Source organism: Alexandromys fortis, unplaced genomic scaffold (genome assembly GCF_014885135.2).
Source record: "Alexandromys fortis isolate MF-2015 unplaced genomic scaffold, M_Fortis_MF-2015_v1.1 scaffold_135, whole genome shotgun sequence".
In the NCBI taxonomy this organism is placed as follows: Eukaryota; Metazoa; Chordata; class Mammalia; order Rodentia; family Cricetidae; genus Alexandromys; species Alexandromys fortis.
The window spans coordinates 1,378,922-1,393,357 of record NW_026068036.1 but is presented as its reverse complement, the minus strand read 5'-3'; the positions used below and the strand labels follow the sequence as shown (position 1 = coordinate 1,393,357).

Below are 14,436 nucleotides of genomic sequence, written 5' to 3'. Positions count from 1 at the left end.
TTTCCAGAAATATATATATATATATTTTATAGTATATAAAGTACACTGATACTATTTAACATGCGAACTAATTAGATTCTAGCATATTGTAAAGGCACAAAATTGATACTGTTTAAAGATAAGTGCTATTATTTTGACAAAGTTATTAAAAACAGCACCAATATTCTCATATTATTTAACAAAGGGTTCATTTAGTGATTCTTCAGAGAGAAGAAGTTACTTGACATGCATGGCTAGTTTACCCTAGTACCCAAAAGACCTTCAGTATGTCACAAAATTACCAATACACTTGGTGAGACCAAAGATATAGACTTAGGTAATAGTGTTCTTTAGACTAGCTGTCCCATGGTCCCCAAACCTTGCTTCTAGGCTGCCTTAAGCACTTTTTTACCTTCTGAATATAAGAATTCAACTCTGAAGGGGTCTGCAGCTAGGGGCTGAACCTCTTGAAAACTGGCTTCAGGAAAAAGTTCAGGTAGGAGCAAGACTCTAGAACCTGAAGTTTAATATAACAGGGTCTTATGATGTTGGCTTATGACGTTCTGTCATTTCTGAAAATAAATGCATACTCATCTCAGAGTCTCAAAAATCGTTTATTTTTAGAGTTTGACCTTTTCTATGAAGAAGCATTCTTAGTCATTCTCAGTATTCATCTGACAAAAATTTCCCATTATTCTTGACATTAAAAAATTTAATAGATGATTTAAAAAAAATAACCTGAACATTTATAAGATTTTCTCATATCATTTAGTTTCCAGTGATTAGAATTTAGTGGCTCTTAGAAAAGAAGAGGACAGTGGCTGAGCAGCACATGCCTTTTCAAAGACACCTACATATGACGTTGACGATGACTAATACCAAGGACACACAATACATTTTCCCTCAGAGAAAACAGTTTGGTTTCTAAAGAGCATTTACTTCTGACATTTCAATTCCTGATTTCAGTGGCTGCACACTGTGCACTTCTATGCCACACTTAGGACAGGTAAAGTACATGTCAAATAGGAAGCTACTTTTAACGCAGTAATAACAGAACACGTGGTCACATCCAATGGTGTGAGGCATTGTGGGCCACTCTCCACACAGGGCACATTCTCTGCCACTGCTGGCGAGGGCACTGTCACTAACAGTGCCGGTGAGGGGTATGCACCAGGAAGACAATTTGGCTTTCAACTTCTGGATATTGATGAGTGGTAATAGGAAAATCAGAAACTCAGCAAAACCGTGCCAGAGAAGTTCCCTATTCATGTACTCAAAGCCAACTTCACGCATGTTCTGGGGCTTGCAAAATACAGAATGAATGCCAAGGAGGCGTTCTGTCAAAGTTGCAAACTTTCCCTTCTGCAGGAAAATCAAGAAGTTTATCAACTCACCTAATTTTATGAGTCCAACCACAAAATTCATGCACTGTTTGACTTTCCCGAAAGATGCTAAATGACGGTTTCGAAACAAATCATAACATCGTTCTTCTAACCATCGACCCCCAATGGTGCACACGGCGTACCACAGTTTCTGATTTTTACTTGGTGGCTGGTATCTTGGGCTGGAAGAGAAATCATTTTTGTACTGAATATTCAGAACTGACTGCCCCACAGTGGCATTTCTGGAGTAGACGGTGAACCGCCATAGGAAAAGCCACAGACATGCTTTCACTTCTGGTTCAAAGCGAGCTAAGAGCCCTGGCTTAAATCCATGAAAGCACTGATTAAACTGGGACCACACGAGCTGCTCCAGAGCTTTGTTCAGTTCAAGGGCATCCAGCTGACTGATCCTCAGCACTCTGTTCGCACTCTTCGTCTTCTCCTCTCTGCCCGCCATGTCTTCTCTGGAACTGTCTAGGAAAAAGACAATTAGGGAGCATCAAGCAACAGCAATCTTCTATGACTGCCTCAGCTGCTGGGGTTCACAGAGATGGGCTGTTTACAGTGGGAAAACAACAAACAATCTCTTCTTAATCAGAGAATCTCTCTTTTCTTCTTCCTTTCTTTATGTCTTGCTTCATGCCCCACCTGTTACCCCTTCTCAGCAAGGGACTCATGGGTAGCAGGTGAGAGAGAAGAGCGAGATGAGGAAGGACAGCTATTTACTGACTGCAGGAATATACCTCTACATAATACCCCTTGGTTGGATATTCTGTCAGACAGATTAAAATCCTGAAACTAACAATGAGGCAGAGTAACACATTAAATGGAGGATAATTTGCATAGAACACGGCAATAGATGGTTAAATCAAGACCTCACTGTGATTTTCAGTGCTCTTAGGGGATTCACGGATGTGTTTTTCAAGTAGTCACTTAATCTTTCTCAAATATATTTACATTTCACTAATGAAATACTAAGGTGTGTTTTGGATACATACACTGTAAAGTACTTAATAAAAAGCATCAGTAAAGATACATACTATAATAATTTCATAGATGCACAAGTAAAGAAAGAGATGCTAAAGAAGAATCAAAATAATAAGTGAATTCTAAAAAGTTAATTAATGTTAGTTCAGTAGTCCGGTAGGTATGCCTCAGAAGTAATTTACGATTTCTAACGCGGCAAAGAAAAACCTATCACTGCAGCAGTTGGTACACAGATCAGTGGAGATCTCTTACATCCTATGAATGAACCATCAAACTCGAGCCAAAACCCAAATTTGCTTTAGTGTCTAAGTGGGTCCTTTGCTTCACCTACTTTCCTAACTCTAGGAAGCTGAGGGTAAACTTGTGATTGCCATGTAATAGCAAAAACGGGAGACTTTCTCACCAAATGCACATTCTAAGTTAGAAGATGAATAAATTCTGCAAACTTTTTGTACAGCATGGCTACTACAGTTACTAAGACAGCATGCATCTTTAAAGATGGCTATGATTGTGTCTTCACAATCATACACATACACACACACTCGATGAGCTGTAATGGATGTTTGTTAATAGCGGTACTTATCATATATGTATACATATATGAGGTCATCATGTTATTTACTTCATATATCTAATCCTTTTCAATTGCATGATAATAAAGCTAAGGGAAAAATAAGTACAGTAAAGTGAATTTTCAGCACACCAAATTTAAGCATGATCTCAAGCCCATAGCAGTAAAATCCAGAAGCCAGGCTCACACTAAGGCATGGATCTTTTGTACATCAGCTGCTGCCAGTGTGTCATGGGATCTGAAATCAGGGTTTTTACCTGATCCTCCCTCCACCTTGGTTATTTCACCATGCAAAACAGAGGCTAGAGACAAAAATGATCCTCCAATTCCCTTCAAATGTTATTATCTTATGAACTTTATTTAAAGATAGACATTAAATGTTATCTATTAGATAGTAACAACTGAAAACATCCTAAAACAAATTTGTACTTCTTGAAATGAGAACTATCTCTGACAACACAAGACATTTTCAAGAAGTGAATTTTAATGCTGCTCATGTGTCCTAGATTGAATTAGTGGCAGAGACCTTATGCTTAACAAGTTCAAACACAGGAAGCAAAATGAGCCTTGAATAATACAAGTTGCTTGGTGACGACTTGCACTAAGCCATACATGAGCAATGACTTTCCTATAAAAAGGGCAATCTCCTTCTGAGGGAGCACTCACCTTTTCCCCTGTTCCTGTGGTCCCTTCTGGACTCAGCAGCCTACCCACAAGGCAGTGGAGAGCTCTCCTGCACGTTTGCTTCAAGAGATTCTCGCCTCATACTTGCTGGGAGCTACAGTAAAGAAAGGGGGATTAAAAAGAGACAGAAGAGAGGCCTTTCCTCTATCACTAAAATAATCTAATCTAATCTATTGCCAATGAGTGTCAGCTCTTTGTCTAAAATATTTTTTCTCACACTCTCTAACTGCTAGAACCTAAAGAAGTCTGGTCGCTCTCCCCTCCACTGGGATTAGTTCTAGTTGCTTTATCTCCCTTCTGACCCATCAGACACTGTCCACCCTGGAGTCATTCTGGAACACAAGTCTTTCTGAACAGGTGCCCCAGTTCCTTTTTAAAGCACCCCTGCCACTTCATAACATGTATTTTTTCTTCTTCTTTTGCTTGGAGCATGTGTCCCCATTCCTCAGCTGAAAAACCTAAGTACTGGCTCAAGTACCATTTCCTCCTGGCTCTAATTTTGCTTGGATGCCTTTCTGGGGTTCCCTTAGCATCCCACTTTCCTTTTTTGTCCTCTATACTTTGGACACAATGTACTTTCTAATTGTCTATTTCCTCTACTACATGGTAAGCAATGATGCTAAGAATATTTGGGTATTATCAGAGTAGAATCAGGGCACCTAGTTCCTGGTACATAAAGACATTTTAGAATTGCTTGATAAATGGATAAATGAGCAGAATAAAAGCTTAGGATAGCACACACAAATTCTATCTGCTAACTTTTAAAATGATTTCCAATTACCATAAAAAACAGATTCTTATTTACTCAACCATGTTTGTGGTCCATCTGCTATTTATCAGCTGTGTTGGAGACTCTAATATGTAGTAGAATGAGAGACAGTTGTGAGCTAGGTTAAAAGAGGGGGACTGTAAGGGCATGCTATAGAAACAGGCAAACAGATGGGGTAACTGATTTTCTAGGGGAAATTTAGGACACTGTGCCTCCATCCTCATTTCTGGAGACAGGTTCCTGGCAAAGAGCCATCTAAGAAGGCCCCGAGAAGAAGCAGCTGGGTCAATACGGTTATGAAACTAAAAACAATTAGGGAGAGGTGTTACGAAAGCCAGAAGCACAAGAACAAGCAGAAAGCTGCAAAGGAAATAGATCCTAAAGTCTCTAGGATAGAAGCTCCAGGAAAATAACAGGATTCAGACAACACTCCTAAGTGAAAAGCTAATCAGGTTTGCTCTGTAGACACTTGCTCTGGCCACTCACAGAATAGATTTCTGCTGGCTCTGAGGAGGCCTGGAAGCACACTGACCATTTAACAGGCTGTTAGGTTGATCTAGTGAGAAGTTAATGGTGGTGTAAGTTATAAACCTATCAATGGGGACAAAGAAAAGGAATGTCCAAGTCTAAAGTGGGGTGGGAGACCTGACACCATTTGACAAGAATTAAATAAAAATAATTGACCAGAGTAGAAAATGACTGGATGGGGACTCAGTGCTCTAACATGGGAAATACATGAATATATGCAACCAGTTTTCAAAGTCAAAGGTTTCTATGAGATGCCTTGGTGGCTATCCTGTTAACATGGGACCGAGAGTTTGGGTGCAGATTTTTATAAGTCCAGGCATTTCTAATAAAATTTACCTAGTTAAACATTAAATGAGGAAGGCAGTGATACAAACTTCTGGTGGTCCATATCTCCTCACAGTGAATTCAGCTTTCTCCATAACAAGAATCTGATTTTTCATACTTTTCAATTGATAAAAGAGATATAAAAATGTATAAGAAAGATACATATCTCTTTGTGTATTCTACATACTCTATTCCTTCCATGTCCCTCTATTATAGTGGTTTTCAAATTTGAGAGCTTATCAGAGCCACTCACAGGATCTGTTAGATGCTGAGTTCCACTCTTAAGAATTCTGATTTACTGGATATGTAATGGGACCCCCACAGTTCACGTTTCTCATAAGTGCTCTAGAGATTTTGAGAACTTCTGGGTGAGTCAGTTTCAAAGATAAATTCATCTTTTTTTCCTTCCTATCATCTGCATGCCTCAATACTGCATGTTCTTCCTGGCATTCATTTCTAGCTGGTTTTCATCACTTCACCTATAAAAGCTGGTAGAAACCTCACTTACTCAGCACGTCTTTTTCTATTAAGTAGTCCTTGTGAAATTCAAGGCCATTGTTGATTCCACAAAAATCCTGATCATTATTGGATCTTGGAATTCAGAGAAAAAGACATTTCCTGGCTCTCACATAAGGGTATCATACAAGTCCTAAAAAGAGAAGCAATCAAGTAAGCAGAACTAGGTGCTATTTTCCCTACCGTACTAACATTATGTACTAACAGGAAAAACCAACTAGCACTATTCGATCAGCAAACACAAAGCTCCATGGTCGCTTGCCCCATCCATCACATACCTGCTCCCCGGTGCTGAACTGGAGAGGCAGCATTCCTAGCCAAGGAGCAGGTGAGATGCACTTGCTTTACATGGTCAGTGTGCTAATTTACATATCTCTAAAGACTAGGGTTGTTAGAGTTCCAGATTAGAGGACATAAGTATCTTCACCTCGCCACTCTAGAATTCACCACGAAGATTGGCTGCTTACAGGAGCTGCTCATGAATGAACTGTGAAGCTGTATGAGATGGCGGAGAGAGGTAGCCAGTCAAAGCACTAGTGAAAAGCTGGACAGTCAGGAAGATATGTCAGCCTCCAGTGCTTCACTGATACTTAGGGAGTTGTCAGGGAATAGTTTCTCAGACATATAATCTTTTTCAAAATCCTTCTTTCTAGAGAAATCATACTTGAGACCATGTAGTAAAGAGGAATTTTTAATGACTGCCAGGAAAGGAGACTTAAGACTTAACACAGTCTAACAGATCCAATATTTAACAATACTATAAAAAATTCTTTCTTATTCCTTCTGTTATAGTTTAACATTTTTTCTTTGCTTTTTTTCCTCCCTAGGCCTGGCCCCAGTGTAGATTAAGAACAGCTGGGCTCACTCTCCTCCCTCGGTAAGGCTCTTAGGAGACCAAAAGACTTATTATTAAACCGCTCCTCAGCCTTTGCTTCCCCAGATGAATAATTTGTTTCTCTGAGTTTTGTTTTAGAGTTTATTTCCAAGATTTTAATAGTTTTGTGCCTTGTTTTAGTCGTAAACCTAGAACAAACACTGTCCATTACACTCCACAGTTTGTCAGCATGGAGTGTCTCACCTATATTCTACACCCCCTTTCGGACAACTGCGGCGGACTGAGGAAAGCAAAGTCAAACTTTCCTGGGCTCAAGTTCTAGCTCTGTCTCCTTCTTGCTATGTGATCAAAAAATTCATTAGCCTCAGACTCTTCTTCTGAAAAGAAATAACAGCAACTCCAATGGGTTGTTGAGATTAACCTAGATAATGCTAGGAAAGTGGCTTGAAACTATAAAGAAGTCTTATTACCGCACCGTTATTACCTTGGCTAAGGATGGGCATAAAAGAAAAAGACTACAAGCTGATTTTGGCCAATCTCGTTTGAAAAGACTGCAATCTTCATTATTACTCACAATAATGCCTTAACCTGTGTCAAAAGAATTTGTTTACAGGAAATACTGACTACATCATTAACATGTAATCGTGGCAGAGAAACTGTAAACATAATATCACCACTACCTGTGCTTCTGTGAGAGGAGGCAAGAAGGCCGACATAAGGCTTATTCACATACAGTTTGCCTCTCGGCTGGAAGATCACATAAGAGGACTGCTAGAGAATCGGGTTGGGTTCCATCATTACTAACACACTCATCAATTTAACCCCATCAACGCGGTTGGGACTGTGACTAGGGAATGAAGAAACCTCAGGAACACATGGTACTAACTGCTTTGGGTGTACTTTGTCCCATAGGGCAGGGCACAGACAGTTCAAGTACTTAATCCTTGGTTTATCAACAAAATAGTATATTCAGTTCTTCCTCTTGCCCAACTCCACCCAGTCCCTATTCTGGCAGGCACAGATCTTTCAGAATACTAGCTTTAGACAAGAGCAGTGCCCAGGAGAGGAAACTGATGAAGTAAATATAATTGGAAGTTCAATTAATCTGATTATAGAATCCTCTTCCTTCCACTGCAGCATAATAAGATTTGTCCCGTAATAGGCGTGAAGTACAGAAAAATGCCATAAATGCCTTTAAATCACATAAAATCATTCTCAACATAATGGAAGTAGTCTGTGTTTTAGTGACTTCTAATTCTCTGACAAATACTTATTCAATTTAACTAATATTCATTGGGCATATAAATGTCAGGCAATCTCCTAGGTAGCAGGGATTTGATCTAAATATTTATTATCAGTGGACTTCCCCCCTCCTTTTCCCCATACTTGTTTAATACAACAGAGTTTTAGTAAATCAGAACTGGCCATGGATCCCTGAATCAACAAAAGGATCTCAAACTGTGAAAATACTGAACAGGGACACAAAACTCCTCAGAGGAAAAGATAAGTATCTTTCTTACTTAGGACAAAGGAACAGGCTGTGCAAAAAGCTTGAGATGTGAACTGGCTATGGTCTCCTTGGGACTCCTGGAGATCGATTTCAGCAGGAGCTGCTGGAATGTAGCCTTGGTTAGTTAATCAGTGTGTTTTCATATGTCACCTGGCTGCAAAGAGGTAAGTCATCTGCTATGATGGAGGCAGAGAGGCCTTTCACAAGAGATGGACCAAGGCCTAGGCCACATTGGACAAAGCACCTAAGCTGTTAGGGATGCTGCACAGACTGTAGGCATGATGATCACCCAGAAGTGACATAACAGGGTGTACATTTCAGAAGGTCAGCCTGATAACAGAATTCCCTGAGTTAGAGGAAAACTGCTGCTCAAAAGAACAGTTCCAGGACTTCTTCCAAATTTTGGAAAACATAATTTATTTTCAATTAAAACTTTGCAAATAAAAAGAAGATATTAATTACATTTTTGGATAAATAAATTTCTACTACTTTCGGTAAGCCAGTAGTTTCTAGGATCCTTTTACAGTGATTACCAATACCAAGGCTCAACCACCGGTGAGTCCATAGGTTCTTTACTTTCAATTTAGGTAAGCTTTATACTTCAATGTTTTGGGGTTCTTTTAAACTGGTACTAAGTTTTATAAAGGTTGGCTCAAAGTTGAAAGGTTCAAAAAATAAAAGTAAATCTGTCAATCTTTTTGCTCCTGAAAACTAAAATTATTCTGCATTAAAATAATAGATTGATATTTTTCAAAATGCCCAGGCAAGTTTCATCCTATTCCACCTTTTAATACCCAACCTGATACTTTTCTCCCTCACTTTCTAAATCATGATAAACTTAAAAAATATTTATTATCCAAGCAAATAAAGTGATTAAAATTATAATCTGTGATATACATTTTAACATTAGAGACAGATTCTAGTACTTTAAGGATACATGGGAAAGATGCGAAAGGCAAAGTTAGGAGCAAATAAAAAGTCTAATACCTAATAGTGTTAAGGGAATTAAAACTAAGTTGTCAAATAAATATGTTTAAGACTAAATGACCCAGCACTAAGAACTGTTAAAAGGGTCCCCTGCTGAAATTTTATCAGGGGACATGCCACACTGCTTTCCTTTCAGATTAAAAAAAAAAAAAAATCCTGGAAATAGGTTTTGGAAGAGGAGCAACATATAACCCATGCCTTAAATGACTCCTGTTTTCTTTTTTATTTTCACTGCCAAAAATAAAACCTTTATCATCAACATCACATTAAAAAAAACATAACAAATGATTTTATCTCATGGAGGAAGAAGGAAATTTTCGGGATGTACTTTAAAGCTTTTATTGAGTGTGGTGCAAATTTTGAATGAATATATTTTATTTAAAAACACGTTATTGACAGAAATCTATCAATAATAATGTGGGTATTGTCAAGGGCCTGTCAATATTAATGTAATTATGATTAAGAGGATACATGGATTTTAGCTATAATACCAAGTAACATCTCCTCCAATACTGCTATCAATATACACATTATTATTGACCTGCTCTGGGACTCTCAGTACTAGATGTATTACCATTAAACATGTTTGTCAATGCATACTGCCTACAGAAATTCTACATTTAAATTTACAGGCCTGTGAACTTTGTCAGCAGAAACCTCTGAATTCTGATTAATCTCTAAGTTACCACACATGCCCACTTCCCCTGCCAGGTTCTTTTGCATCTTAGCAACAGGGAACACACCCTTCATAGGACAAAGTCACTGCTATACTATCCTAGGAATTCTACTGATCAAAATGGATGGAACTGTAATTCCATTTTATTTCTTTCTACGTTTCTAAAAGTTTTAGGCTAAAACTTCATACCTGGAGGTTATAAGAATAATCTCTAATCGTATATCTTAAGTTTTGAATCTATGTTCTACTACTTTATCTTCTTTGTGTAGTCAGATTTACTGTCCATTGTACTGAAATCAATACTAGCAAATGGGACATGAATCAGAAAGGGACTTACTGGATTCCCAGAGAACACTTCAAACAGAGGTAAAGCTATGCTGAGATACATTATAAAACCCTGACCTCTAGCACCCTGAACAGGCCTAAAACCCAAAAATTTGTAAGTTCAAATCCCACTTCTGCTGAACTTGCTACACAATTGCTCTTATTCTGTTGTTACTCTCTCTGTCAAACAAAGATTCAGTTTCAATATTTCATAGACAATGTGATAAATCACAATAATACTCATTTGGATACAAACAAGAGAGATACATGAAGTTTTCAAACTGTGGATATTAGGTCTCCAAATTTTTTAGCTTGAACACAGCTCTTATAAAAATTCTAGTATTTTCTTAACTTTTCTAAAATTGTACAATGATAAAAACAGTACAGAGTTCTCAAAAAGGAGAGCAGGGACAAGCTTTGTACCAGAGCNCCATTTGGAAAGAGGAAGAAACCAAAGAAAATGGTAATTTTTCAAGACTAGAATTGATCTTACACACACATACCCAAAACAAATATACTCACCCCCAAGGTCTTGCTTATTTTAGCTACTGTTTACTTGTTTCAGTATTTAAAGTTAACCAAAACATTATTTTAAACCTTAAAACAAAGTTTCCAACACCTTATCCTAGCCTCGCGCACTTAATAAAAAGAAATCAGCAAGGTTTACATAGTCTTTTCTTTTAGAAACCTGCTCTTTCTGCATCATACAAAGAGTAGGCAGCAACACTAAAGAGATGTTTGAGTGCACACCAGAGGAACAAAGACACTACGGACAATTCATTTTACTATACAATATTCTTCATTTACTGGAGAAACAAACAACTGTAGACAAAACTGGTAAATTACAGGAAGTATTATAGCAAAGCTTGGAAGGGGGAGGAAACTGGGACAAACAAAAAACAACCCCTTTCAATTGAAGACATGGTAAGAGTGAGCACTGATGCTGGAGAATGCTGAAAAAGGAGCAGAATACAGGATAAAGAGAGAACAAGGGGAAAAAATAACAAATGGGACACAAAGATTAGTAACTACAGTTGAGTCACAGGGCTAGAAGTGGCAGAGCCTTGTTCTGTATTTGTGCCCTCTACGGACAAGGTGACAATGGCCTGGAAGTATAAATACTTTCAGGTGGCACCAGAGGACACAGAAGGAATTATTTTCAAAGGCTAAGTATTAAGTGCAGGGATTCCAACTACAGGAAAACCTACAATCCAAGCGTGCAGAAACATCCAGATAAAATACCTGAAGAAATGGCTTCAAATCAGTCTATATTTTTTTAAAATCAAACTGCTTAAGAGAAGAATTCCAGACCACTTGAAAATTATTATAACAAAGATTTAATTGCAATTTTTATAGCAAAAAAGAATGGGAAAATATCCTCAAACAAAGAGGTATCAATCATAGAACAGAACAAATTACGATATGATACATAATTGTACCATATACTTTTTCCTTTATATTGTGTCCTGAAACCATTATAATACAGTAGCTGTTATAATCTCTACTCTAAATCAAAAAAAAATTAAGATGAAGGTAACAGTAAATTACTGGTAATCACTACAAAATTGCAACACACACACAAACTTAGAATGAGTGGGTAGCTGCTGAGCTTGAAGCAAATGTAATTCCACAAAATGAAAAGCGAATTTTTGCTCCTAGAAATGATTCAAAATACCAAATTCATAACCAAGCTTTCAGAAGTACAGATGGAGAAAAAAATTAAAGGAATGTGGTAAATCACCCATGCTCTCATCCACATTCCCTCCCCCTATCCATGCGGTCAGAGAAGCAGCCAAAGGGATTGAATGTCAAACCTAAACAAAGAGACTTATATGGGTGAAAAATGTGGCATGATCATTTATTATGAATACAGATTTATGTGTATGGTAGATGTCATGCTAGCTCATCCAATGAACACGGGTTGCACGTGAGAGAGACAGAATTACTTTCCAGCTCCTGGCTTTTGTGTTTTAATAAGAAAGAAAAGACAACTTGGATGGTATTTTATCTTACTTTGCTCACTTAGGAAAGAAATCTGAGCTCTGATAAAAGGAATACATATTAAACAGAGTAAAAAAAAATAATGTAGAAAGGGACTTTCTGATTGTATGGAAGGAAATAGGCTGGAGAGACAAAAAAGCCACACTAGCAAGGCCAGAGGATATATAATCCTTGTCCCTATCTCTACTACCATGTATAAAAACCACAGTATTGTGTTAAAAGGGACAGTGACATGGAACGGTAGAGGCTTCTCTTCCAAGGTTTCTCTCACATTCTGAAGAAATAAAAGCTGGACAGCCTCCTTCACAGAAAAGAGAGAGGAAAATGTAACCTGTATTCTGGTTGCACAACTGGGGTGGGGGACGCAATCTTAAGTGAATTTTGCTTCAGACATAAAATCTGACATGGCTCACAGTTCGAAAATTACTTTATTGCCCTGAGGAACAAATGGTGCTAGATTCCTAGTCTTACTAGAGAAGTGATGACCAGCAAGACTGCACGTAACTTTAAGGCTAATTCAGCAACTGAATTAGTGAAACAAAATTATGGCAAGGACTTTATGACCAATCGATTAAGCAAAGCATGAATTACAGTTAAAAAACAAGACTATCTGAGAGGAAGAGAAACTAGGAATGATGACCCATCGTAAAGACAAAACTAAACTAGAAACAAATATTTCAAAACACGAAGCAGCATTACCATGTCTGCAGCTTTTAGAAACTAGGAATATTTAATTTTAGAAAGCCAGAATGGCCAAGTGAATGCACACTGAATACAAGCGTTCAATTGTCCTAAGAAAGAGAATTTTTACGCGCAAAGGAAAGGCAGATCATCTGGTCCAAGATATGAATTAAACTTTAACAGGGACACTGTTATAAAAGAAGACATAAATAGCTGTGCTTGTTAAACTACAGCTGACAGTCGGCTTGCTTTGTCTCTCCTCTGCATGGCTCCAGGAAATTTCTACAAAAGTTCTTTTATGGAACAATTTTCAAACCACAGATTGAGTGCTACCTCTAATTACTAAAGAGGAGAATTAGGCCAAAAGGTAAAATTGGGCAGGAGCAAACTATAATCAGGACTAGAACCTAATTCTTTTCATTTTAGTGGTCTATTATGTTCTGTTATTTTACTTTTTAAAGAAAAAAAAATGAGGTTCTTTTTTCTAAGTAATTCTGCTGACTCCTTTTTCAAATCCCCTGGCCCATGGTCTTTCAACTGTAATCGTTCTGGATACAAGTAATTGGTAATACAAAAGAGATCAAGTCAGTAAAAAGAAAGAAAAAAGAAAAGTCAGCCACTTCAAATTCATTCTGCTCAGGTTTATCTAAAGGCCACACATTCCTGGAAGGTGTTTTGACTACAAACTGGTAAAGGGGGGGTTGGAGTTGGGGCTCTTAACTCACCCCATAATTACAAAAACTTGTCAACATGAAAAGCTGGCAAAGGGTGCCATAAAAAATCTGAAGGTGATAGACTGGAAATTTTTCAGTCCGTGAAGTCTTTTTGCTGGTGTGTGGAAAACGGCACGTAAATAAATTAGTGAACCAACGACTTTTAAGAATCCCAAAAGAAAAACAGATATGATTATCACATTCCTTTTATCAAACCATTGAATTTCAATACCTTCTACAAGCTATTTCATAAGAAAACCTCCCAATACATCTGCGCACAGATACCAAAAATGAGTTTAAGTGAATGGGCTCTCAAAAAGGTCGAAACGCCAACACACTGAAATACAAAATCTTTTTCATGTACATTCTGATTACGAACCCCGAGAGATTTTTAAATCTGAGTTTAAGAAGCGTAGGTACTAGGGCCTGGAGGTGATTTCGGGGCTGTCTGAAAAGTCGCATCGGGGAATGCAGTGGCTCTTTCCTAGCGGTGTCGCTCGGTTTGTGTGACAGCGCTACACCGGGGGGGGGGGGGGGGGGGGGGGGGNGTGGGGCGGGGGGTGGGGGAACGGGACACTAGGAGTCTGCTTTTGTTTTATTGCCTTTCCGGTAACCAAGAGACACACTGGCTCTTTCCAGAGACAGGAGGCAGAGCGGCCTGCAGCCCAGGCAGGCGAGAGTCGCAAGGCCGTCCTCCGAGACTGCTGGGCCCGCAGGCCGGGCGGCGAGGCTGCGCTCCGGGCGGACACTGACCTGTGGGGTCTGCGGAACCTTTCCTCAAACATTGTCGGGCAAGCTCAGCTTTCCCCAGCCGAAGCTGCGGCAGCCCCGCTTCCGGGATTCTCGGGCTTCCGGAACGACGGAAGACCCGGAAGTGGCTGAAGAAGAGACACCGAGCAGAAAACGGCTTCCCGGGTCTGCGGCGAGCCGGCGAGGGCCCGGCCACGGAAAACGCCGAGGAGCCGAGAA

At 38.9% G+C, this 14,436-nt stretch overlaps 1 protein-coding gene across 3 annotated transcripts; it reads right to left on the bottom strand.

Moving 5' to 3' along the window:
• Positions 1-574: 574 nt before the first annotated feature.
• Pex2 (peroxisomal biogenesis factor 2) lies at positions 575-14,388 on the bottom strand. 3 transcript variants are annotated; one of them, XM_050165060.1, is made up of 3 exons: positions 14,221-14,388; positions 3,586-3,697; positions 575-1,835 (listed from the first exon to the last, which is right to left on the bottom strand). In XM_050165060.1, exon 3 carries the CDS (start codon positions 1,816-1,818, stop codon positions 904-906), a length of 915 nt encoding a protein of 304 aa, XP_050021017.1. In that variant the 5' UTR covers positions 1,819-1,835; positions 3,586-3,697; positions 14,221-14,388; the 3' UTR covers positions 575-903. The 3 variants fall into 3 exon arrangements, with proteins under 3 accessions (XP_050021017.1, XP_050021019.1, XP_050021018.1); XM_050165062.1 differs by having other exon boundaries at positions 575-1,831; XM_050165061.1 differs by lacking the exon at positions 14,221-14,388 and adding an exon at positions 5,733-6,305.
• Positions 14,389-14,436: the final 48 nt, after the last annotated feature.

Bases quoted from the DNA above. Each gene is read 5' to 3' on its own strand.
- Pex2 (XM_050165060.1), bottom strand. From the start codon at position 1,818: ATGGCGGGCAGAGAGGAGAAGACGAAGAGTGCGAACAGAGTGCTGAGG.